At 38.8% G+C, this 25,892-nt stretch overlaps 2 protein-coding genes across 2 annotated transcripts; both read right to left on the bottom strand.

Moving 5' to 3' along the window:
* Positions 1-3,373: 3,373 nt before the first annotated feature.
* On the bottom strand, positions 3,374-17,316 carry LOC139738063 (lengsin-like). The gene is made up of 2 exons (XM_071648758.1): positions 17,285-17,316; positions 3,374-6,006 (listed from the first exon to the last, which is right to left on the bottom strand). Exon 2 carries the CDS (start codon positions 5,950-5,952, stop codon positions 4,807-4,809), a length of 1,146 nt encoding a protein of 381 aa, XP_071504859.1. The 5' UTR covers positions 5,953-6,006; positions 17,285-17,316; the 3' UTR covers positions 3,374-4,806.
* Positions 17,317-22,396: 5,080 nt separating this feature from the next.
* Positions 22,397-25,338, bottom strand: LOC139737961 (lengsin-like). Its single transcript, XM_071648662.1, has 2 exons — positions 25,224-25,338; positions 22,397-24,578 (listed from the first exon to the last, which is right to left on the bottom strand). Exon 2 carries the CDS (start codon positions 24,558-24,560, stop codon positions 23,214-23,216), a length of 1,347 nt encoding a protein of 448 aa, XP_071504763.1. The 5' UTR covers positions 24,561-24,578; positions 25,224-25,338; the 3' UTR covers positions 22,397-23,213.
* Between the last annotated feature and the right edge of the window lie 554 nt (positions 25,339-25,892).

Raw genomic sequence — 25,892 nt, 5'->3', positions numbered from 1 at the left:
TTTTTGGAACTGATGAGGCCAGTATCATGCAAATTTATACATATGCGCCGTGTGTGTGTGTCTGTCTGTCTGTCTGCTTATGTGTGTATGTGATTTTGACAAATCAAATTATGTTACAACTTCTGCTACCTGCTCCACAGTACAATAGTACTGTTGTATCCAAGTGTAAGTGGTAAAAGGAGAAGAGAAATGATGGATGAATGAGTTTCGAGATAATAAACACGAGGAAACTGGTATGTAGATTACATATACCACGTGACATCTTATTGTCCTCGACTTTTGCAGAGAAACAATGTTTCATCATAATCACAACAGAACTTTGTAAGCCAACTATTTGCTGACTTCATCCATATTACTGCATCAAGCAAAAAGGAATATGAAATTATGCTCAGAATTTTTAAACTCTGACAACCTGCCTGAACACACCATGCCCTTATTGTTATGTTATGCGTGGGGTGAGAAATGACATATTACTGATGATAGTCAAATTTTGGTTGATCAATATCACCAGTTACTAGGAGCAACATCTAAAACAGAATATGAAGTGTTTCGTTTGACCATTCTTTTGTTTTAAATGAAATAAAAACTTCATTTCGTTTCACTGACGAGAAACTCAATATGGGATACCAATTAACTTCAAGATCACACGATTAGTACCCATGTAAGTGAGGTCACCGAACATTATTCTCATACTTCTATCTCCTTGCACATGTGGAATTGAACAAGAAGGGTTTGCACGAAGCAAGTGTTTTGGTGTTTTATCAGTGTAGTTTCTACAACATTAACATTGCCAAGGCGTTGAGCGATTTATTCAAGCGACATGTACTTATGTATACAAAACAGATAGATCAAGGAGGAAGGCCATCCAGTGTTTTTCTCTTGCTTTACACATTTATATATATATATATATATATATATATATATATATATATATATATATATAGGTTTATACATACATACAAAAGAAACTTAAAATTAATGGGGTGAAATCATGTTATGCCTATTACCAATATATTTCATATGTCAGTAGCTTATTACTTCAGTTTCATGATTTGGAAACAAATGAACTTCAAATCGATAACCACTGCACTAATGGTATCTTGTAAATATTTCGGGCGACGGGCGCATTACACGGATGATGTCTCTGTAACCAACGGAGAATCACCGATAAAACACTAATGAAAGATGACTACCAAAATCCAACCAAATAAATGCACTATATATCTCAAAGGTCTCAAGAATGCATAAGTTATATACATCAGCCAGGTTTGGTTTCAGCATCTTCGAAATAGGCTACACCCATAAATGTATCTTCATTCTCATGACCTGGCGGGGAGCGTTTTTTTTTTAAAGACGGCACAGATTGGGGCATGGCGCGTGTTAAACCTATGGGAAAAACGTTGGGTTATGGTTTTTGGTTATGGTTATGGTTAGGGTTAGGGTTAGGGTTGGGGTTAGGGTTAGGGTTAGGGTTAGGGTTAGGGTTAGGGTTTGATGGTTAGGGTTAGGATTAGGATTAGGGTTAGGTTTAGGGATAGGGTCCCCGATAGATTTTTAGTTTCCCCAATCTGCGCCGTCTAAAAACAAGAGACCCGCGGGTCTAGCGCTCACCTGAGTATCGCAAGTTCACCTTTCACGCAGTCACTAATCTAAATTATTCACAGCTCTACCAAAATTTGACCAGGCACTCTCAAGTAGAAGATGAAAATGTACAATAAGGTCCCATTTTTTTAAAGATTCCTTAATTTGGGGGGATTGGGGCCCCCTGGGGCCCTCTGGGTGGGGCATGGTGCTCATTTTGATAAATTGTGATCCTGATCCCCTAGGGATGCTACTTGCCAAGTTTGACGAAAATCCATCATGAGGTTTTCAGGAAGAAGATGAAAATGTACAATTCAGGCCCCCATTTGGACCTTCCCAACCACCCCCCCCCCCCCTCCCCGAGGGGCACCCCTGGATCTCCTATGAACAAACTTGAAACTACAGTCATTAATGTACTCACTCATAGTATTATCTTAGCTCTATAACTTCTGATACTAGAGAAGATTTTAAAAGATTCCTTCATTTTGGGGGTGTGGGTCCCCCGGGGGCCCCCTGGGTGGGGCATGGTGCCCATTTTTACAAATTGAGATCCTAACCCCTTAGGGATGCTACCTGCCAAGTTTGGTGAAAATGGGTCATGGGGTTCTCAAGAAGATAAAAATGTACAATTTAGGCCCCATTAGGATCCCTCCTCACCCCCCTCCCCTGGGTCCCAAGGGGGGCACCCCTGATTCTGCCATGAACAAACTTGAAACTACAGTCATTAATGTACAAACTCATAGTATTAACTTAGCTCTATCACTTATGGTTCTAGAGAAGAAGATTTTTACAGATTCCTTAATTTTTGGGGGGTTTGGGCCCCCTGGGGCCCCCTGGGTGGGGCATGGTGCCCATTTTAACAAATTGGGTTCCTAACCCCCTAGGGATGCTACCTGCCAAGTTTGGTGAAAATGGGTCATGGGATTCTTAAGAAGAAGATGAAAATGTACAATATAGGCCCCATTAGAACCCCTCCCCACCCCCCTCCCCTGGGTCCCAAGGGGGGCACCCCTGATTCTGCCATGAACAAACTTGAAACTACAGTCATCAATGTACTAACTCATAGTATTAACTTAGCTCTATCACTTCTGGTTCTAGAGAAGAAGATTTTTACAGATTCCTTAATTTTGGGGGGTTTGGGCCCCCTGGGGCCCCCTGGGTGGGGCATGGTGCCCATTTTAACAAATTGGGTTCCTAACCCCCTAGGGATGCTACCTGCCAAGTTTGGTGAAAATGGGTCATGGGATTCTTAAGAAGAAGATGAAAATGTACAATATAGGCCCCATTAGAACCCCTCCCCACCCCCCTCCCCTGGGTCCCAAGGGGGGCACCCCTGATTCTGCCATGAACAAACTTGAAACTACAGTCATCAATGTACTAACTCATAGTATTAACTTAGCTCTATCACTTCTGGTTCTAGAGAAGAAGATTTTTACAGATTCCTTAATTTTGGGGGGTTTGGGCCCCCCTGGGGGCCCCCTGGGTGGGGCATGGTGCCCATTTTAACAAATTGAGTTCCTAACCCCCTAGGGATGCTACCTGCCAAGTTTGATGAAAATCGGTCTTGGGGTTTTCAAGAAGAAGATGAAAATGTAAAAAGTTTACGCACGACGCACGACGGACGACGGACGACGGACGACGGACGACGGACGACGGACGACGGACGACGCACGACGCACGACGCACGACGCACGACGGACGCCGGACGAAGGGCGATCGCAATAGCTCACTTGAGCCTTTGGCTCAGGTGAGCTAAAAACACGCTGGCGGGGAACCAGGCGGGGTGCTCTGAGTTCTGCTCTTACTTCGAGCAGATTACCAACAATTTTCATTATTCAGTATAACTAAGTATTGCCAGTCAATCAATTTCACTCTTTAGAAGCTGCGGGACGTGTCTTATGGAGGGTTATGTTTGATTCGACCAGATAACCTTGCTTCTGATTTTGCTGTTACTCTTCAAATGACTGGTCTTGGTAGCCATGATACACAGAACAAGGTCTGACATGACATCCCTGAATACCCCTTGACATCAATTGACTTCTTCCCTTTGTGCTTAACAGCTTCTGTTAGTACATTCTCTACCGTATAAAAAACACTCACACAAATAATGGTAAAAAGAAAAAGAAAAAATCAGCGAATTCAGAAATGTGGTGCGAAATAGTGTGCGGAATCACGAAAGAGGGGTTTCAGATATTCGGCAAAATAACTTTCCATCTTATTGGCTTGATGAAGGGGAAATGTGCTTTGACAATTAAGGAACGTGAAGTGTGTACCCAAACTAAACTTACGCGATTTAATTACAAAATCAATGGTTCTCAACATGGTGGATACTTAACGGCAGCCTCATTGTCAATAACTCACGTTCAGTAACCATATTTCATCACTCAGAAAACTTATCTTCCTGTACTGCTCAAATGGAATGGATTTGATGTTGATCACTGGCAATTATTAATAAATTGTCTCATATCAATATCCAGCAATTTGATTGATAGAAACCGAAACTTTCTAATGCTTTCACAGGTAGTCTTGGTTCTGCTCGTCACTTTCTCATTATCTGTTAGGAACAAAAAAAAAAAGTAGTAGGTCTACTACTGGACGAATACACATGCATTAAGCCTATGGTTTCATATTTCACTAAAGGCGACAGATAGATGATTGTTATATCATTATTAAAGAATGTTTTCCTTTTCAGCACATCTGCAATGCAAACGTAATAATGCAAAGTGAGTTTAAAGTTCGCGACGTGAACGTGATAAAATAGTTTAACTTTAGAATAGAGTGCATAAGATATACATTGTTTAAACTTTCACAGATTTTTTGATAGCCCGCTGGTGTGGCATGAATTTATCTAGTGACTTATTCTAAATAGTGTATCTTTAGTCCTGAAATTTTACATTCGATTTACGACACATTATCAAACTCTATGAAACCATTCATAAAAGAAAATGATCGTGCGATCCCCAATTCCTTACAATGGATTTGGGATTCTAAAAGCAGATAAATATCAGTAATAGGTCAATAGAACATAGCTAAATATTCTAAATTCGTCGGTTGAGAATGATAAGGGCGTTAAGTTGCCACTAAACCCATAGTGTTCGAGACAACTTAACGCCCTTCTCATTCTCAACAGACGCTATGGTGTCCTTCTGAGAGTGGCTTTTGATGATTTTAGCGTTTGAGAACCATAGAGCAGATAATAAAAAAACACATCTGCCAAAGGTAGCTCTACATCATGAAAAAGAAAAAGTCTCTTTCCCATTCTTCCAGTTTGTCCTTCTCTATTGCTTCTTTTTGTAGCTTCATCTCGTGCTTTTTGGCGGCAACAAAACACTTGATGAACTCTTCTCCCAGTGCAGACGTGATCACTTCATCAGCTAACAGAGCTTCCACAGCCTCCTCCATGTTGTCTGGCAGTGCTGGTGTCAGTGGTGGAACGTATTCGTCATCATAAGCACTACTCGCCCCGTCTATTCTTTTGGGTAAGGGTAGCTTATTGACGATTCCGTCCAGTCCTGCTGCAATGGTGGCCGCCATACTTATATAGGGATTGCATCCAGACGCACCAAGTCGATTTTCGATGTATGTGCCTTTGTCTCCCTGGATCTTGACTCGGATGGCGCAGGTGCGGTTGTCTGGACCCCAGGTAACGTTATAGGGGGCAAAGGAATGACGCTTGAATCTTTTCAAGCAGTTGACTGTAGGTGCCATCAAAACTGATATAGCCCTCGCGTGAGCCAGGAGCCCTGCCACCCAGTACTCTCCAATTCTTGACAGGCCAGTTGAACTCGAAGCATCATACAGCTTGGAGACCTTTCCTGCTGCATCCCACAGGGAATGACAAAAATGAGCTGAGCTGCCTGTCTTGTCAGGCCATGGTTTGGACATGAAGGATGCAATGTAATTATGTTTCAAAGCAATTTCTTTGATTCCTGATTTGAAAGTATGAGCTGTATCGGCAGCTTTAAACCCAAACTCGGGTCTGTAGGTGATCATTACATGACCCCGGCCGGCTTCACTGGTGACGCATTCGACATCGACCCCTGCTTTTGGTAAGTCGACCACAGCCTGCTGGATAAAGTCCTCATAGGAAGAAAGGCGAAGTGTGGAGTAGGCGTACATTTGATTGTCAACGGGCTCCTTGGTGTCTCTCTTCACCAGGTAGAATTCATGTTCATGGGCTGACCAAAGGGACAGACCAAAGTCAGACAAGCGGTCAAGCTGACGTCTTGCCACATCTCGTGGGTACGCTGGGATTTTCTCTCCGTTCTTCTCACCGTCTACCAAAACTCTGGCAGTCTTAGTCAACCAGGGAAGTATTGTAAATGTGTTCAAGTCAGGAAATCCTCGACAGTCCTCTACGTGGATTTCCATCCCGTACCCACTGTTTTCAAATATATCGCCTCTCGGATCAAATGCGAGGAAGCACTGAGAAAAATTGAGACCGTTGAGGGCGGCTTCCTTGAAATGCCTCGCGGGCATTGCCCGGCATACGGGTATGCCGTACTGAGTTGCTTGCTCGAAACGGACGATTGTGACGTCATTTTCTTGAGCTCAGATATGATGTCATCCATTGCAACTGAGTTTGAAACCTGAGGTGGATATATGAAGACATGATGGCTAATATGGCTTGTCTTATTATCATTCTCTTAAATTAACAAAGAGAAGAACTAAACGTTATCTTTTTCTTTGCATTTTCTGGTCGTTGATAGAGTAAAGTATTATCATAATGGGAAAATTAATTCCTTCAGTCATTAAATGAATAAGTCACTCACGTAATATCTCGTTTCTTACTCCAGCTCCAAGCGCAGTTACATTTTAAAGGGACTGTACAGTACTGGTTGAGGTAGGGATTCATGTTTTGAACATTCCTAAGTGAGATAATGAAAAGCCTCTTATGAAATATGAAAGAGCATGTAATTTCAAGAAGGATTCAACTTTTATTTGATGAAAATTAGTTTTCAAATGGCTGAGATATCCCAAAAAGTGCTAATAATAAAAGGCGACATGCCACAAATTTATTAGGATCTCTTTGTTTCACCTTGTTTTTTTGATATCTCAGCCATTTCAAAACCGATTTTCATCGAATAAACTTTTGATACCCCTTAAAGGTAGGGGATACCTTTTACAGACCTCCCAAAATGCAGCAAAACATTAAATATGAACCTCAGGGGACTTGCTTAGGCCACTGCTTAGAAATTTGGAAGTCAACAGTTATCTAAAATTTGAATAATGCACAAAACTCAACTACTCAGTAGTTCTGTGTGTCAGCCACACTTAAGCCTTTTTGTTGCATTCTTCTGTATTTGTGATCTATAAACACAAATCTAAAAGTACAAGAGCTGATGTAATAACATATAGAGTGTGTGGTAAGAATGTATATAGAAATGTTTGTAAGTGTTGATGAACTTTCTTCACAAAATATACATGATGGACACACATGCAGTACATGGGTCTGCAAAGGTAGCCTAGTAATGTACTGGAATTTACGGTGAGCCCCGAAAACAATTCAATTCAAAATCTAACCGTCAAAAAAATGTACTAAATGTTACCTTCCACTTTCAATACTTTATGGGAGTTTCTAAAATGATATTCTCTCCAACATACCACTGTATTTATACAACTCTTCATTTAAGGCGTGCAAATGGGATTCCCTACCTTTAACACTGCATGTTCTTAGACATCTCAAAGAGTGGTTTCTGAATATCTCGCAAAACGTTAAAAGCTAAATCTACACCTCGACCAGAACTATACACACCCTTTAAGAATTTAAAATACCCCTCTCAACCCTTTTTCTTTCCTTTCACGAAAACGAATGTATTTCTCCTTTTGTCGTTGTTATTGGTGCGATGCATGAAATTTGCCTGTATTCCATGCTGTATGATTGCAAATATTGTGTATTACATGATTCGTGTACTCATGGTCAACTTATTTTTGGTGATCTATTGATTTAGAATCTATTTTTGGTGAAAGTTAATTACCATGCTATGTCATCAATATCATTACCCTTTCTGGGGGGCATTTCATGAAGGAACTTGTCGGATGAAATGTCTGACAAGTCAATCATATCCGACAAGTTTTGAGAAATTCTTTAGTCTGATTGGCTGATTTCTCTGAACTTGTCGGATATAGTTGACTTGTCGGACATTTTATCCGACAAGTTCCTTCATGAAATGCCCCCCTGATCCTCCGTGCCCGCGTGTGTGTGCGTGTGTGTGTGTGTGTGTGTGTGGACACGAGCGCGTTTGTTAGTGATTATAATATGTTTGAGTGATGAAAGCAAGGTACAATTCATCATCGTGGAAAGTAGTGATGTTATACAATCGTACTTATTTTGTTACGTAATAGAAATTCACAATCTTATTTATTGATATTATCATTATTATTATATGGGCTCTTGCATGGAGACTCTTTTTGCTTTTCTTCTCCTCTGTGACAAAGATAAAGTTTGACCTGTTTATGAGGGTTAATAGGTCCACATATTTTGATAAAAAATATTAACAACAATGCAGACGACAGCATAGTTACAGAAATAATTGCTAGCTCATTTCTGCGTCACAGATCCCGAGTCACAAGAGCATGGCCGGCGGAACCGGAGGGCCGGGGGGGGGGGGGGGGGGGGGGGGGCTCGGGCCCCCTCACTTTTCAGTTCAGTTCAAATTTATTTCATATTTCCATTTTCTCAATGATTAGATTACAAAATTATTGACAACAAAACAAGAATACAAAATATATACAATCATGTCTTTTGATTGTAGAAGAAAAAGAAAATATACTTGACACAAATGTACATGGTCATATCGTGTGAAAATGTCACTAGTAAGTATAAGAAATATGATGGGGCCTACATAAAAGCTTTAAAGCTTGTAAAACTGTAGGTTCCCGAGTTCATAAGGCGTATAATTTTACACGGAGAACGGATATGTTTGTCTTGACCAACTAAAATTACACTAGTACAAGAAATCGATGAGTAATAAACTAATGAACCACATAGATATCGCACAAACCAGACTGCATATAAATCTCGCAGTGTTTGAATAACAAAAATGCTATATTATTAAAAGATGTATCGGTACCATGAAATAACTTGAATAACTTGGTGCTGCGGACAAGGACAAAAGGCTGGGAGCATAAAAAGGTTGCTAAAAGCTTGGTAGTGTGTATCCACTAAGTAATAACTGTTTTAATTTGCGTTTGAAGGTGAATAAAGATAAGGAAGAAGTGATATCTAGAGGGAGATCATTCCAATATCTGGGTCCAGTAAATATAATTGTTTTCTTTGCAAAAATAGTGCGAGTACGGGGAAGGTGATAGCGTCACTCTGACGAGTGGGATAACAGTGGATAGAGCGATTCCTTTTGAACATGTGGATAAAAACAGATGGTAATTCATTAGTTGTTAGTTTATACATGAAAATTCCGAGATTGTAATAAAATAGGTCTGAAATTTTCAGAATTCTGTTTTGATGGAAAAAACAATTGGTACGAGCAAAATATCCGGCGTGGTTCATGGTTCTTATTGCACGCTTTTGAATACGGAGAAGGGAATCTAGTAATGAGTGAATTGCATTTCCCCACGCCAAAATTCCATAATTAAAGTGTGGAGATATTAAACAAGAATATATAATACTCTGCAAAATATGAACAGGAAAGAAAATGTTTGAGCTTATTCAAAATTCCAATATTTCTAGATAAAATTTTACTTACAAAATTAACATGAGTTTTCCAGGATAATTCTTGGTCAATCCAAAGCCCTAAAAACTTTGTGTTATTAACCTGCTTTAAACATAAATCATTTATTTTGATATCATATGGAACAACATTCAAAGAATTACTGAATACCATATAATGAGTTTTTTCTATGTTCAAGGATAATTTGTTCGCATAAATCCAGTATCGCACGGACCTGAGCTCAGTATTCATCATATTTATTAATGCATTAGGGTCTCGATGTGAAAAAAACAAGCTTGTGTCATCGGCAAAACAAATGTATGACAAAATTTGCGATGATTTTGGAAGATCGTTTATGTACAAGATATATAAAAGTGGGCCCAAGAGGGAGCCCTGCGGGACTCCACATGAAATAGGCTTTAATTGCGAATCATGGCTATTGATATCAACAAATTGCTTTCTTTCTGTTAAATAACTCTTAAACCATTCTAAGGGGGTCCCGCGGATTCCATAGTGATACAATTTATAAAACAAGATTTCGTGATCTATCGTGTCGAAAGCTTTAGAAAAATCAAGAAAAACTCCAATTGTATGTTCAAAACTATCTATAGCATGAGCTACCTTGTCTATAAAAGTAAGTAAAGCATGGGTTGTGTTGTAATGTTTTCTAAAACCAAACTGACAATCCGACAGAATGTTATGATTTGTGAGAAATTTTAAACCACCCTTTCAAGAATTTTAGAGATTGAAGTCAACAAAGAAATTGGTCGGTAATTATTCACCAAATCTTTCTGTCCCTTCTTAAAGATAGGGACAACTTTTGCGACCTTCATCTTATTGGGGACTTTGCCATTAAATAAGGATTGATTGAAAATGTATGTAAGAGGAGTAATGATTTGGCTTAAAACATTTTTTTAAAGAAAATTTGTAATTCCATCATATCCTGAACTTTTTTTATCTTTCAAATTCTTAATAATATCTATAATTTCTTCTTCAGCAATAGGTTCAAAAAATATTGATTGAGAATTCCTATTACAAAGTATCTATAGAATTCAGTTGATGATTTCGGGATTTTACTGGCAAGATGTGGACCAAGAGTTGCAAAATAATCATTGAAAGTTTCCGCCATAATGACTGGGTCGTTAATCTGGCGGCCGTCCACTGAAATATATTTAGGAGGATCGGTATTATTTTTGTGTTTGAGCGCCTCATTAATCACCTTCCACGTACTCTTCACATCAGATTTATATTCAACAAACTGCCGGGAAAAATAATGTCGCCTGGCTATACGTATTATGGATGTCAATATATTCCGATATTAAACAAACATATCTTAATTTGTTCAAAGGGGATGGATCTTTACGATACTTATGAAAAAAATATTCTTGCGGTTAATGGACCTGAGAAGAGATTTTGTAACCTATGGTTGTCGTGGTACTTTTTTATAATTAGAATGGTGAGGTCTTCGGAGAGGAACACAAGAATCATAATTAACAATTAAAATATTCATAAAATTTTCAAAGGCTAAATCAATGTCGCTTTGACTGTATGCGGTGGACCAATCCTCTGAACTTAATTTCTCCCTAAGTTTATTAAGGTTGGATTCAGACATTACACGAATACCTGGGTTGTGGGTGTGAGAAACATTAGCAGTCATAAAACTGGACACAGGGGCGTAAATTGGGAAATGATCAGTGACGTCAGAAACTATTATGCCAGATGTGATGTTAGAAAATGAGTCATTTACAAAAAATGTTGTCAATAAGAGTAGATACATCATCAGTTATTCGAGTCGGTTTTCTTGTAAGGGGAATAAATGATTTCGACAACATAAGGTTAAGAAAATCTGCGCATAAGGGATTATCACTGTAATTAAGGAGATTGAGATTAAAATCACCCATGACAAAACATGTCTTACTGTCAAAATAAGTGTTCGAGATTAAGGCCGCAGAACAACGCTAAAAATTCAGCAGGGTTTGAGCTTTGGGGTCGATAAATCTCCCCAATTATGATATTACCTTTGTTTGGAGTTTTGGCCTCGAGAAATACACTCTCAAATGTATCTGACATCACGCTGTATTTTTCTAAGAAGACACAGTCTAAATTCTGTGACACATAAAATCCGACTCCCCCACCTTTCTTCCATGTTCTATTATTTGTCATGAGTTTAAAACCGTCTATAGTAAGCAACGAAGAGGGTGATGTCTCCTTCAACCAAGTTTCACTGAGCCCGATAATATTATATTTGGATTGTAATATACTCACAAAAGAAAGAAATTGATCAAAGTTTTTATTTAAGCTTCTGATATTAAAATGTGAAATAAAGAGTTGATTTGCGTCGGTATGAGTGAGTGAAGTAAGCTCATCCTCTGTGTGGTAGTGAGTGAATACATTTTGGACTGCTGTATCGCTACAGTCAAAATCCAGTCTTAATTCAGGAGTTTGCATATTCAAGAAAGTGACGATGTCGGAATCCTCACCCTCTTCGCTGTCTACTGAAATTACTGGTGTCATATCAGCAAATGACTGAGGATAAAGGGTGGCAACAGATGCGGCATTCGAGTTTACAGTAGTATTTGTTTACAGTAGTATTCGAGTTTACAGTAGTATTTTCGTGTACCATACAAAGGAATACATAAGGTGTCATCACTTTGCCCCCCCCCCCCCCACTTTTTTTAACCCGGAAGTACGTAAGTGGCACTAAAAAGAAATAGAGATCTTGAAGTGTGAGCGCGATAAGGTTTTATGACATCATTCAGGCATATTTTTATAGGCCTACTTTACATTGTATTTAAAAAAAAAAATGCCTTTATCAGACGAATGAGAGACGAATTGAAAAATTGTACCACTTTGGACCATGTTCCCTTTTTTTTTATGATGATGGAAATAAAACTATCGAATTGAAAAAAAAAAAGGTTATGTTTTTGCGATGAAGAAACTCGGAAGTGGAAGGGGAGAGATGAGCTTAGGACATTTTTTTTTTAAATTTGCTTTTCAGCTGAAGAAACCCGGAAGTGGAAGGGGAGAGATGGGCTCCTTTTTTTCTTTTTTTTTCTTTTTTGCTTGTCAGCTCTTGAAAGCCGGAAGTGCCCCCCCCCCCCCCCCCCCCCCCACACACACACACTTTTGAAAACGCTCCGCCGGCCCTGAAGAGTACCAAACAAAAGCAATTACAGCGATAACATAGTAGTCCAGGCGCAGGGACCCAGAAAAAATGACTTCGTTCAACCCACCCCTAGGTAGTATGTGATTCGAAATTGTGGTATCAATAAAATTTTACAGGCCATTTTAGTTGCGACAAGACCTTATTGTTCGAAAAAGAGTCTGCGCACGCCAAAACTACTACACGCACCACTAGCGCTGCTACAGGCGCCAGTGCCAGTGGTGCGTGTAGTAGTCTTAGCGCACGCAGACTTTTTCCTCGGCAAACAAGGGTTTTTTCCAGCAAACTCACTAGCTGAGGTCAGTGTAGTTTAGTTTCTAGCCGTTTTTATTTCGTGTATATTTTTTTCCGAGTTGCAGCAAGCCGAGTGAGGTTGCATACCCAGTGATTGTGACCCCAAACCGTTCGGGCGTCGCAATCACTTGGTATGCGCCTTCGCTCGTCTTAGCACAATAAAGTGGGCTTCTACACATGCGCAAGCTGCAACTCGGAGAGATGAAAACGAAATAAAAACGACTAGAAACTAGACTGTTGTCGGTTACGGCTGGCACTGAAAATTACAACATGATCACAGTTTTTTGCAGTTATTTCATGAATAATTCCTCAAAACACCGTAAAACCATATATATATATGTTGCTAGAGATGTCAGCAAAACAATGGGATACATTGTAAGTTAAAATATTGTGCATGGTTACCATGGTAACCAGATGTATACAGGTGATTGATAATCCAAAAAATGCCTCCAACTGCTGCAAACTTTGGTATTTTTTGTTCAGTTTTTTTTTTGTAGATAGGTGAATTAAAAACAAACATTTCTATTGATTATTGTTCAAAAAAGTTTTTTTTTTCTGTTGCCATGGCAACCAGTAATATCCAATCAGGATTCAGCTGTCAATACTTAAGAACTAATGCCCATATTTTCAAAAAGCTCAATAAGCATGTCATTCTGTATAACTGTACCATTTACCGTACTTTTAACACATATTTGACTTCAAATTACAGGCAAATGTTGTTTCCAGCAATGTATGGACACAAAATTCCCTTCAAAATCTATGTTAATACAGAGAGCAAAGCCGACGATATTCTGATATTAGCTTTTTAGAGTATATATTTACAGAGAAATGGTTATTCGAAACAACCTTGGAAAAGAGCAGAAGAAAGCAATTAATTGTTCTTGTTCTTAAAGGAAATTTATTCAAGAATGCAGATAAATTCCTTTCTAAAGAAAGAATATACACGTACACTGCATTATCCATCAATGGAATTAAAAGCGTACTTTTCGTTGGTAAGCTATATATATTTGGACAACTTGTGGTGATATTTCATAATCAAGTTCGAATTACCAATTCTTTGTTAAATATGAATTCAATTTTTCATTTCTTGTTAAGCCTGTTACTAGAGTTCACAGTGTGATGGATTGACTTTCAGTACTTCGTTATACATATATATATATATATATATATATATATATATATATATATATATATACACACAAGTATTTTAGCTTTATTTTCAACAAGTTTATTTGTGGATCGAGGTATTTGTGAATCAGGGTATTTTAAGGACGTCTCAAGGTCAGACAATTCAGACAATCAGACATCTTTCTGTCTCAAATATACCATTAGCATTTATGTTTGTACCACACCAGCGTGCGATAAAAGTGAAGAAAAAAAATATCTCGAGTGTAAATACTTTTTCGTGCTTTTCGTGGACTGTAAGTGCACGAAATTTGAATCATTCTGTTTGTTATAGGCTATATCTAAAGTGTAGATACATTTTTAGTGCTTTTCGTGGACTGTAAGAGCACGAAATTTGATTCATTCTGTCGATATAGGGTATCATTATTTGGACAACTTATGGTGATATTTCATAACCAAGTTCGAATCGTCAGTTCTTTGTTAGATATGAATTTCTTGTTATGCCTGTTACTAGAGCTCACAGTGTGACTGACTTTCAGTACTTTGTTATACATTACAGTACAAGTTTTGTAACTTTTTTGTTCAACAATTTTATTTGTGGATCAGGGTATTTTAAGGACATTTCGGGCTCAGATAACTTTCTATTTTCCACAGTCATTTATAAGTTTGCCACAACAAAGTAGGATAAAGTGAAAAAAAAAATATCTGGAATCCAGACACATTTGTTTATTTTGCCTTACGTGCTCATGATCACCCATTGTAGATCGGGTCTTAACCCTATAAATCCCAAGCTATTTTGACCCCTTCCAGGCCCAAGGGGGGGGGGGGGGCACATTGTGCCCCCTACATAACTTCTTTATTATATGATGTATGACCGTCATATTTGGCACATAGGTAGAGCAACTCATGCTCTACATGACCCAACATTTCTCAAGGTTACCCACTGAGGGCACTATTTCCCAAAATATAAAAATACATAGAAAATATGCTAAAATCATGTTTTTTCTTTCTATTTCTTTATCCCCAGTAAATATGTTGTTATTTTATATCAATCATTTTCATATTTACTACAAAGGAAGAGCAAGTCAACGTTCGCTATTTGTTATGGTCAACATGTTAAGGTCAACATGTGGGGGCGTAATTCATTACAATATAAAGAAATATATGAAACCTATTACGTATTGCTTGGAATAGGTACATATATTTGTATCACATTTCATATTTCCAAAATACTGAAATTTTAAGTTTACAGATTGATATTATGATAAACAAATGATATTCCAGGCAAAGCTTGTGTGAAGATAACACAAAATAAAAAAGTAATCTTTGAAAAATGCTGTATTTTCGATTATTTCTATTATATCTATTGTTTGATGCCTATGTTATATAGAAAATAAAGGAAACAATAAGAAGACCATTTCAGGGTAATTCTCAACCATAATTACTTCACATTTCTTTCCTTTAGCAAACTATAGCCAAGAAAACCCCAATTTCATCCATAATTATATTGTTAACTGAAATTGAAACAGAAAATCATACAAAATCTGACTAACATGGTTGTCAGTTTACGGTTGCCATAGCAAACAGGAATATCGGACATACCTAAATTATATATCAAAATGTTTGTAATAAGATTTTAGGAAAAGCCACCAAATTTGGTTGAAATCGGGTAAAGGGTTTAGGAGCGGCAAATGAAGATATGGTAGGGGGCACAATGTGCCCCCCCCCCTTAGGCTTTATAGGGTTAAACTACCCACCTCAAAGTTAACCTGGATAAAACGGATAGGACCCCTAAGATTTTCCCTCATTCTCTCCTTAATAGCATTAATTCATTACTGCACGTTTTAATACATATTTACATGTCATTACTTTTCATTTTATTTTTTTATTTTTAACCCTAGCTTACCAACGAAAAAGTACGCTTTTAATTCCATTGATGGATAATGCAGTGTACGTGTATATTCCTTCTTTAGAAAGGAATTTATCTGCATTCTTGAATAAATTTCCTTTAAGAACAAGAACAATTAATTGCTTTCTTCTGCTCTTTTCCAAGGTTGTTTCGAATAACCATTTCTCTGTAAATATATAAAGCTAATATCAGAATATCGTCGGCTTTGCTCTCTGTATTAACATAGATTTTGAAGGAAATTTTGTGTCCATACATTGCTGGAAACAACATTTGCCTGTAATTTGAAGTCAAATATATGTTAAAAGTACGGTAAATGGTACAATTATGCAGAATGACATGCTTATTGAGCTTTTTGAAAATATGGGCATTAGTTCTTAAGTATTGACAGCTGAATCCTGATTGGATATTACTGGTTGCCATGGCAACAGGAAAAAAACTTTTTTGAACAATAATCAATAGAAATGTTTGTTTTTAATTCACCTATCTACAAAAAAAAACTGAACAAAAAATACCAAAGTTTGCAGCAGTTGGAGGCATTTTTTGGATTATCAATCACCTGTATACATCTGGTTACCATGGTAACCATGCACAATATTTTAACTTACAATGTATCCCATTGTTTTGCTGACATCTCTAGCAACATATATATATATGGTTTACGGTGTTTTGAGGAATTATTCATGAAATAACTGCAAAAAACTGTGATTATGTTGTAATTTTCAGTGCCAGCCGTAACCGACAACAGTCTAGTTTCTAGTCGTTTTTATTTCGTTTTCATCTCTCCGAGTTGCAGCTTGCGCATGTGTAGAAGCCCACTTTATTGTGCTAAGACGAGCGAAGGCGCATACCAAGTGATTGCGACGCCCGAACGGTTTGGGGTCACAATCACTGGGTATGCAACCTCACTCGGCTTGCTGCAACTCGGAAAAAATATACACGAAATAAAAACGGCTAGAAACTAAACTACACTGACCTCAGCTAGTGAGTTTGCTGGAAAAAAACCCTTGTTTGCCGAGGAAAAAGTCTGCGTGCGCTAAGACTACTACACGCACCACTGGCACTGGCGCCTGTAGCAGCGCTAGTGGTGCGTGTAGTAGTTTTGGCGTGCGCAGACTCTTTTTCGAACAATAAGGTCTTGTCGCAACTAAAATGGCCTGTAAAATTTTATTGATACCACAATTTCGACTCACATACTACCTGGGGGTGTTCCTGGAGGTCCCATCTATCACTCTGTGTGGTCAAACCTTTTCTGCGGGGTGGGTTGAACGAACTCCTTAATTAAGGCCCGTACAGGAATTAGCGCCTTGACCAATTGTTGACTATAGTGGTAATATTTGTTAATTGAAGACGATATTCTGACACAATCTTTGTGGTGCCTCAGGAAAACGTTACTACAGTACTCAGTATAGTCATGGAGCTGTTGCTATCAATGCAACGAAACCACATCGTTCTACGAAGCAGCAGCTTACCATTGTAAAGCTTCAAGGATTTCGGTGAAGCTGAAATTACACATACTGTATGTACAGTAATAAGCCCGTAACTTACAGAATTCAGCGTGCAGAACGAAGCTTTCCCAAGATGTCTTCACAGCATGCGAGTACAGCGCGTGGTTGCAGCTGTATGTAAAGAAACTGCAATATCCACACTATAAATGCCTGACCTTTGGAACTGCTTTGACAAAGGATAAATGCTATTATTTCTCAACGCTTTCCTTTGTGCCGTGTTAAGGTCGCAGTTTGGCTTGGCTGGTACGCCCAAAAAAGTTAACCAAAAAAAAAAAAAAAAAAAAAAAGGCAAACGAAAAAAATCGATGCAGAAATTGTGAATTCTGTAACAATATGCACTATTCGTGATAGCTCGACATGTATAGAAATCAACGGTTTTCTGTGGGTCGTGATGCGCTCGTAGTTTGGTTTGGTGAAAAAAAAAACAGTTAGAAAAGTTAGTCAAAAGTAAACAATCTACATATCAGTGCAGAAATTGTGAATCTGTGACAACAACACTATTCGCGATAACGCAACATGTAGAAATATAGTGACATTGCACACCACCAGCGTAAACAAGGGCGAAAACAAGACGGCAGACTGTCAACATACAAGTAGAGCTTGATTTGGATGAGGACTCATATTGTACAGTTTCATAACTATACCGTTATATATCATATATAATCATAAATATTTCATTTCTACTGTCAACGACTTTTCCTGATTAATAACATCCATAATTATCAATAATTGCTCGAAAGCAACGGACACAAACCTGTCTGTCTTGCAGGGGCTGAAGGAATGAGGAGAAAAGGGGTATAGCTTACGGAAGAGAGAAGGAAAAGGGCGTGTTTGTGTGTGTTTCTGTGCTAACGACAGTGATGAGGGACAAAGGTCAAGGTATATTATATAAATGCACATTTCTTTTGTACATTCCTATACATACATATAATTTACGCGTATATGTGTTTGTGTGTATTATATGAAGAGCTTGTTTCCAAAAGGCGCTAAATCCATAATTTTTCATTTAGCGCCTTTTGGAAGCAAGCTATTCATATATAGTGAGTATCTATACCTTTATGGTGTTTTAGAGGAATGTGTTTTTATGCAAAAATGGTTATAGGCCTACATGTGTTTTCCTTACTCTGATAGCTTACATTTGAGGTTGAGTTTACTTTACAACAACGCACTTTTTGACATACGTCATGACGATTGAGTTTGATTCTTTTGGTCATTTGTTTTTTAATCATCCCGAACGCGTATCATGCACTGAGAACGAAATCAACAAGTGCTGATCATGCAGAACATCTATCTAAAACATACGTTATACATTTGGCAAATTAAATGATTAGACAGCGACTACTACAAATACTGCAACTTTAAGTATTACTCAGTTATGCTAGAAAACGAGGAATGGTGGAGGAATGAATGTCTACATACGACACGAGAAGTCGTGTAATTAGATTGCATGCATCAAGGGACACTTATCATCATTTATCCTTTATAAAGAAACGATATTATATTTTCATTATAATCATATTCACCTGCTGAATTTTTATAACATGTCTGGAATTCTCATGCAACAAGAGGTTCACGGTTTTGTCTAATACGTCTAATGTAATCTGTGGGGTCAGATGTCACACATTTTTTATTTCAATCGAATTGACCTTAGCTCAACATTTACTTGTAGAGCAACATTGTTTCAATAGCGCGAAACAAATAGAGAGGAGTATTAAAAGAACTTTAAGATGACACAGCCGAATCTAATACTCATGTAAGTGAGGTAAGTAGACAATCTGTACATGCTATCATCAGGCGCGCCGGAAGCAGTTTTGGATTGGGGGGGGGGGGGGGCAAACATTGGAGGGGGCTCAAGATTAGACCATGCATATGTTACACAATATACACATACACACACACACATACGCACACGCACACACATCTATTATACTCTATATATATATATATATATATATATATATATATATGTATTTATATATGAAAAGTGACGTACGGTGGGTCGAAACATGGGGGGAACCATAAAGTAATTTTGACGGACTGTGAATTATGCTTGTGCGTGTGTGCGTGAGCAATAATGGGACTACAATACATTACGGAATGTGATACATTCAACAACGCAGTCATTGAGGAACATTGTAAGTTTTCCTTACATGGATTATGGAATGACGGTGTGAAACGATCGACAAATTATATACTGTCAGCAACATAAGGTGAATGGCATAACAATAAGATGCGAGCGAGCGAAGCGAGCGAGCTTGAAAATTTTGATATTCTGCAGTTCCAAAACTGGAGTTTTCACAGTGTAGCTATATATTTCGTTTTGGAAATAAATGGGAGCGCATTGGGCGCAACTGCTGGCAATTATTAGCAGCAACATTAGGAGAATGGCACAACGATTCAATGCGAGCGAGCGAAGCGAGCAAGCTTGAAAATTTTGACATTCTACAGTCCCAAAAAGGGGTTTGTAGCTATACAGTATATCTTTCACTTAGGAAATTAATGGGGCGGCGCATCGGGCGCAACTGCTGGCAATTACTGGCAACAACGTTAGGAGAGTGGCATAACGATTCGATGCGAGCGAGCGAAGCGAGCGAGCTTGAAAATTTTGACATGTTACAGTCCAAAAACTCCCGTTTGTAGCTATATCTTTCGCTTTGGAAATTAAGGGGGGGAGCATCGGGCGCAACTGCTGGCAATTACTGGCAGCAACGTTAGGAGAGTGGCATAACGATTCAATGCGAGCGAGCGAAGCGAGCGAGCTTGAAAATTTTGACATGTTACAGTCCCAAAACTCCCGTTTGTAACTATACCTTTCGCTTTGGAAATTAAGGGGGGCATCGGGCGCAACTGCTGGCAATTACTGGCAGCAACATTAGGAGAGTGGCATAACGATTCGATGCGAGCGAGCGAAGCGAGCGAGCTTGAAAATTTTGACATGTTACAGTCCAAAAACTCCCGTTTGTAGCTATATCTTTCGCTTTGGAAATTAAGGGGGGGAGCATCGGGCGCAACTGCTGGCAATTACTGGCAGCAACGTTAGGAGAGTGGCATAACGATTCGATGCGAGCGAGCGAAGCGAGCGAGCTTGAAAATTTTGACATGTTACAGTCCCAAAACTCCCGTTTGTAACTATACCTTTCGCTTTGGAAATTAAGGGGGGCATCGGGCGCAACTGCTGGCAATTACTGCAGCAACATTAGGAGAGTGGCATAACGATTCAATGCGAGCGAGCGAAGCGAGCGAGCTTGAAAATTTTGACATTTTACAGTCCCAAAACTCCCGTTTGTAGCTATATTTTATCTTTCGCTTTGGAAATCAAGGGGTGGGGGCATTGGGCGCAACTACTGGCAATTACTGTCAGCAACATTAGGAGAATGGCATAACGATTCAATGCGAGCGAGCTTGAAAATTTTGACATTCTAGAGTCCAACAACTGCCGTCGTAGCTATGTTTTTCGCTTTAGAAATTAAGGGGGAGGCGCACCGGGCCTCAACTGCTGGATGCGAGCGAGCGAAGCGAGCGAGCTTGAAAATTTTGACATTTTACAGTCCAAAAGCTGCCGTTTGTAGCCATATTTTTTCCCTTTTATTCATATATATACATATCTATTTTATTTTCTTTGTTTATTCATTTATTTTTATTATTATTATTTTATTTATTTATTTATTTTTTTTTTTGGGGGGGGGGGCAAAAATGCGTTTTGCCCCCCCACTTTTTGGATTGGGGGGGCGGCCGCCCCCCTGCCCCCCCCCCCCCCCCCCACTTCCGGCGCCTATGGCTATCATATCCTTTCAAATAAGGACTCTAGCAAGTCGATGGTTTGCACAATGCAGTGTATCAATGGTAAACATGAATAAGTGTTGAATTTTCTAGGCATATGTACGATTTTTCTGTTGTCTACAAAGCAGATAGATTGAAGAAGGACAACAAAGACTGTTGTTGTCTCTTATATTTGATATCTTTATTATAGACACACATATTGGAATACCCAAATGGTGCGAATTTGTCACCCATATTATCAATCTATTTCATATTTCAGTACCTTGTTAATATTTCTCGAGGATTAAAAATGATTGGTCTTCAAAACGTTTAGTTAACCATTGCACCTCATGGTATCTGAAAATATTTAGGGCAAACGGCGAATACGGATGATCGATCTCTTTCTGACAATTAAACGCTGAAATCCCGATAAAACAAAATAGAATTTGTGCAAATATGCAATTCTTAAACCCCTATGTTCGACTTCGGCTACCCAATGGAGACGATTATTAAACCCCGATCTAACGTACGATTCCTGAAACATTACACAAAGAACGCACTTTTAGAAAACCACTGGCGATAACAAGCAAAAATGCTTCTGTTCAATCACCTCCAGAAAAGGATATGATTGATTGATTGATTGATTGATTGATTGATTGATTGATTGATTGATTGATTGATTTGACTTTCGGAATAAAAGACAACGGCTGGATAGCCAATATTCAACGATGCCAACGTCACATTGCTGGTCTTCCATTGGGTGACCCCAAAAATTACAAATACCTCAATATGAAATATGAGATACATGAATTGAAAATATGAAAAAAACTGAAATACTTACATTTTGAAAAAGTCGCATATTACAATTGATACAAAAAACACAAAAGAAACGGATACCAGTGAAAGAATAGGGATAATTCAACAACACTAATTAAAACCATACAGTTCTTTATTATTGACAAATAAAGATTGAAATAACGGGTTAACAACCAATTTTTAAATGCATCAACACTGGGTTAATCTTTATATCCAAATGAAGGTCATTATATTCCTTGGCATATCTGTATTTAAGGGATCTCTTCAAATATTCAGTTCTTCATTTAGGTAGTTTTAATCTATGTCCAAAACGGGAAGAATAAGGATGCATGAGTTACAGCTTTAAATTCATTTCTCAAATAAAAAGGGTGTCAGATATGAATATGATTGAACGACGCAACAGAAACTATCTAGTTCACTAAGAATATGACGTGCTACACATGTCGTCAAACGTATACTATTGCTTTACGACATACAGTTGTAATTGAGAAAATGTTCAATTGCCTCATTATCGGCCGGCGTGCTTACGGTCTCCGTTTTACATGTTTTAGTAGAGAATTTTTCTGCACTGCAGATATTATCGTCTCATCACCATTGACATGATTGACTTGTCACCACTGACTATCACTGCCTATTTTATAACGTTAAATTTACTGTTTAAATTCGTTAAACCTGTACAAAGTGAGAGAGAAAGCTAAAAAAAAAAAAACTTTCATTGAGAAACAAGATTCTTCTCAGTCGCCTTGCCAGTTTATAAATCATTTAGGAATCAAGTAGATAAGTTGCCATTACAGAGAAACTTCCTCAACAAAATAAACGAAACAAAACAAAACAGATAACATTTGCATAGCAAAAGACACAAATAAAAGATTTTTTTTTTCTACCATTAAGAAACACGAACAATGACTAGCTGGAATAGTAATTAAAAGATCACGCACCGGAGCATAGGAATACAATTTTGGAGACTTCATGGGTAAAGTGTCCGTATATGGCTTACGATGTTTGCGATCTTATTGGTTGATCATGTCGCTGACGGGAATTCTTCCATGTGCGTATATCATGTGTGCCGAACCTAACTTACGAAGATTTGATTATGAAATTGAGAAACCTCAACATGTGTATACCTAACTCCAGACTCATTGTCAATTAACTCACAATTTCATCACTCAGAAAAACTTACCTTCCTGCACTGAACAAACAGATTTGATGTGGAGCACAACATTTATTCATGATTTGCCTCATAACTAAATTCCGCATCCTAGAAACAGGAAACCTAAACTTGATAATATGCTTTTCACAATTGTCTTGGATCTGCTCAGTATTTTTTCGATAGCAAACTAACTATCTATCTTTCTAACTAGTAATAGTAAGCTAAACATATCTGCACAGTGCCTCTACATCATGAAAAAGAAAAAGTCTCTTTCCCATTCCTCCAGTTTGCCTTTCTCTATTGATTCTTTCTCAAGCTTCATCTCGTGCTTTTTGGCGGCAACAAAGAACTTCATGAACTCTTCTCCCAGTGCAGACGTGATCACCTCATCAGCTAACAGAGCTTCCACAGCCTCCTCCATGTTGTCTGGCAGCGCTGGTGTCAGTGGTGGAACGTATTCGTCATCATAAGCACTGCTCGCCCCGTCTATTCCTTTGTGTAAGGGTAGCTTATTGACGATTCCGTCCAGTCCTGCTGCAATGGTGGCCGCCATACTTATATAGGGATTGCATCCAGACGCACCAAGTCGATTTTCGATGTATGTGCCTTTGTCTCCCTGGATCTTGACTCGGATGGCGCAGGTGCGGTTGTCTGGACCCCAGGTAACGTTATAGGGGGCAAAGGAATGACGCTTGAATCTTTTCAAGCAGTTGACTGTAGGTGCCATCAAAACTGATATAGCCCTGGCGTGAGCTAGGAGTCCTGCCACCCAGTACTCTCCAATTTCTGACAGGCCAGTTGAACTCGAAGCATCATATAGTTTGGGAATGACTCCTGTTTCATCCCATAGGGAATGACAAAAATGAGCTGAGCTGCCTGTCTTGTCAGGCCATGGTTTGGACATGAAGGATGCAATGTAATTATGTTTCAAAGCAATTTCTTTGATTCCTGATTTGAAAGTATGAGCTGTATCGGCAGCTTTTAAACCAAACTCAGGTCTGTAGGTGATCTCTACATGACCCCGGTTTGCCTCACTGGTGACGCATTCGACATCAACCCCTGCTTTGGGTAAGTCGACCACAGCCTGCTGGATAAAGTCTTCATAGGCAGAAAGGCGAAGTGTGGAGTAGGCGTACATTTGATTGTCTACGGGCTCCTTGGTGTCTCTCTTCACCAGGTAGAATTCATGTTCATGGGCTGACCAAAGGGACAGACCAAAGTCAGACAAGCGGTCAAGCTGACGTCTTGCTACATCTCGTGGGTAGGCTGGAATTTTCTCTCCGTTCTTCTCACTGTCCACCAAGACTCTGGCAGTCTTAGTCAACCAGGGTAGAATCGCAAATGTGTTCAAGTCAGGAGCTACATGACAGTCCGCTATTTGGATTTCCGTCCCGTACCCAGTGTTTTCAAATATATTGCCGCTCGGATCGAATGCTAGGAAGCACTTGGCAAAATTGAGACCGTTGCGAGCAACTCCCTTGAAATACTTCGCGGGCATTGCCCGGCATACGGGTATGCCGTACTGAGTTGCTTGCTCAAAACGGACGATTGTGACGCCATTCTTATCAAGTTGAGATATGATGTCATCCATTGCAAGTGAGTGTGGAATCTGAGGTGGAAATATGAGGACATGATGGCTAATATTGATTTTCTTTTAATCTTCAGTCATTTCAGTAAGAAAGTCATACGATCTGACCGTCTCGTAAAAAGTTTGTTCAACGCTTGTGTAAATGCATGTGGATTGTTTGGGGGTTTTATTACAATTTGTGAACGTTGTATTTGTTGTTGTAAATAACGTGACTATTAATTCCAGCAATATCTCACTGGTTTTAACGTGTGCTCTTACTCCAACTCCAAAAAACAGTTGCAGTTTTATAATTGCGAAGTACACCCAAATGTCTCAACCACAATGCAGACTGCAACAATTACATTGTACATGAATAACTGAAAGCACACATTTAAGTCACATGTCCCAAAAGAACCAAATAAGCAGTAATAGAAATGACATTAGGGTAATTTTAAAGTTCAATATCTTCACAACATGATGACTTTAGTTGAAAATTCTGAGATATTTATTCTGGGTCCTCAGAAAAAGGTAGAAGTGCACGAAAAAGATTACAAGTTGATAATATGTGCTATTCAGTATTCGTAGTATCGTCAAATCCTCCAGAATTTTGTACAAGTTCCTCCCCCTTGCCTTGTAGAGTATTGTTAAGAGAAAAGCATACATGATGTAATATCCAAAGCATGTTACCTTCTGATTCGTCGACTGAACAACGTCTTCGAAAATGAATAGATTTTTCCTGTGCCAATGGGGAATTGATCCGACACAGTCCAAGGGAGTACCTCATTCGTTCGTCCTGAAAAATTATCTGCTGCATTGGATTAACCTTACATTCGCCAAGTACAGTGTGTTGCCTTTAGGCATGGACAGCCCCCTCAACGGTCAATAAACATTATGTGTTGATAAAGGGTTCACAATCTTAGAGCATCGTTGCGCCTTTCCACAGTCGCACACACGCACACACACACACACACACACAGTTGAAATACTATAACTGAAATAACGTTCCGCGGCCAAAGAAAATTGTTTTTGGAAAGGATTTTGACCTTTCGGGGAAGCTGAAATCATACAGGTGCAATAAGTTGATGGCATTATGGCAACTTCCAGAATTGTACGTGCAGAAAGGGTATTTTACGATGGCAGTTGTCCATGAAGAAACGGCGAATATTCATGCAATTGACCTTTGAAACTGCTATCACAAAGCATGCGTTGCTATCTCTCACCGATTTCCTCGGCTCCTAAATTAAACAATACAATGCAATACAATGTAATCTCTAACGACACTGCTCCTGTTCCAACGATCATGCGTTATTAACAAGGGAGGAAACAATATATGAGATATCGTCATCCATAAGCGGA

The sequence above is a fragment of the Diadema antillarum genome, unplaced genomic scaffold (genome assembly GCF_040938485.1).
Source record: "Diadema antillarum isolate AM-2024a unplaced genomic scaffold, OU_Dant_1.0 scf00000003, whole genome shotgun sequence".
NCBI classification, from domain to species: domain Eukaryota; kingdom Metazoa; phylum Echinodermata; class Echinoidea; order Diadematoida; family Diadematidae; genus Diadema; species Diadema antillarum.
The sequence above is the reverse complement of the archived record's forward strand: the minus strand, read 5'-3'. Positions and strand labels throughout refer to the sequence as shown.

Bases quoted from the DNA above. Each gene is read 5' to 3' on its own strand.
- LOC139738063 (XM_071648758.1), bottom strand. From the start codon at position 5,952: ATGGAAATCCACGTAGAGGACTGTCGAGGATTTCCTGACTTGAACACA.
- LOC139737961 (XM_071648662.1), bottom strand. From the start codon at position 24,560: ATGGATGACATCATATCTCAACTTGATAAGAATGGCGTCACAATCGTC.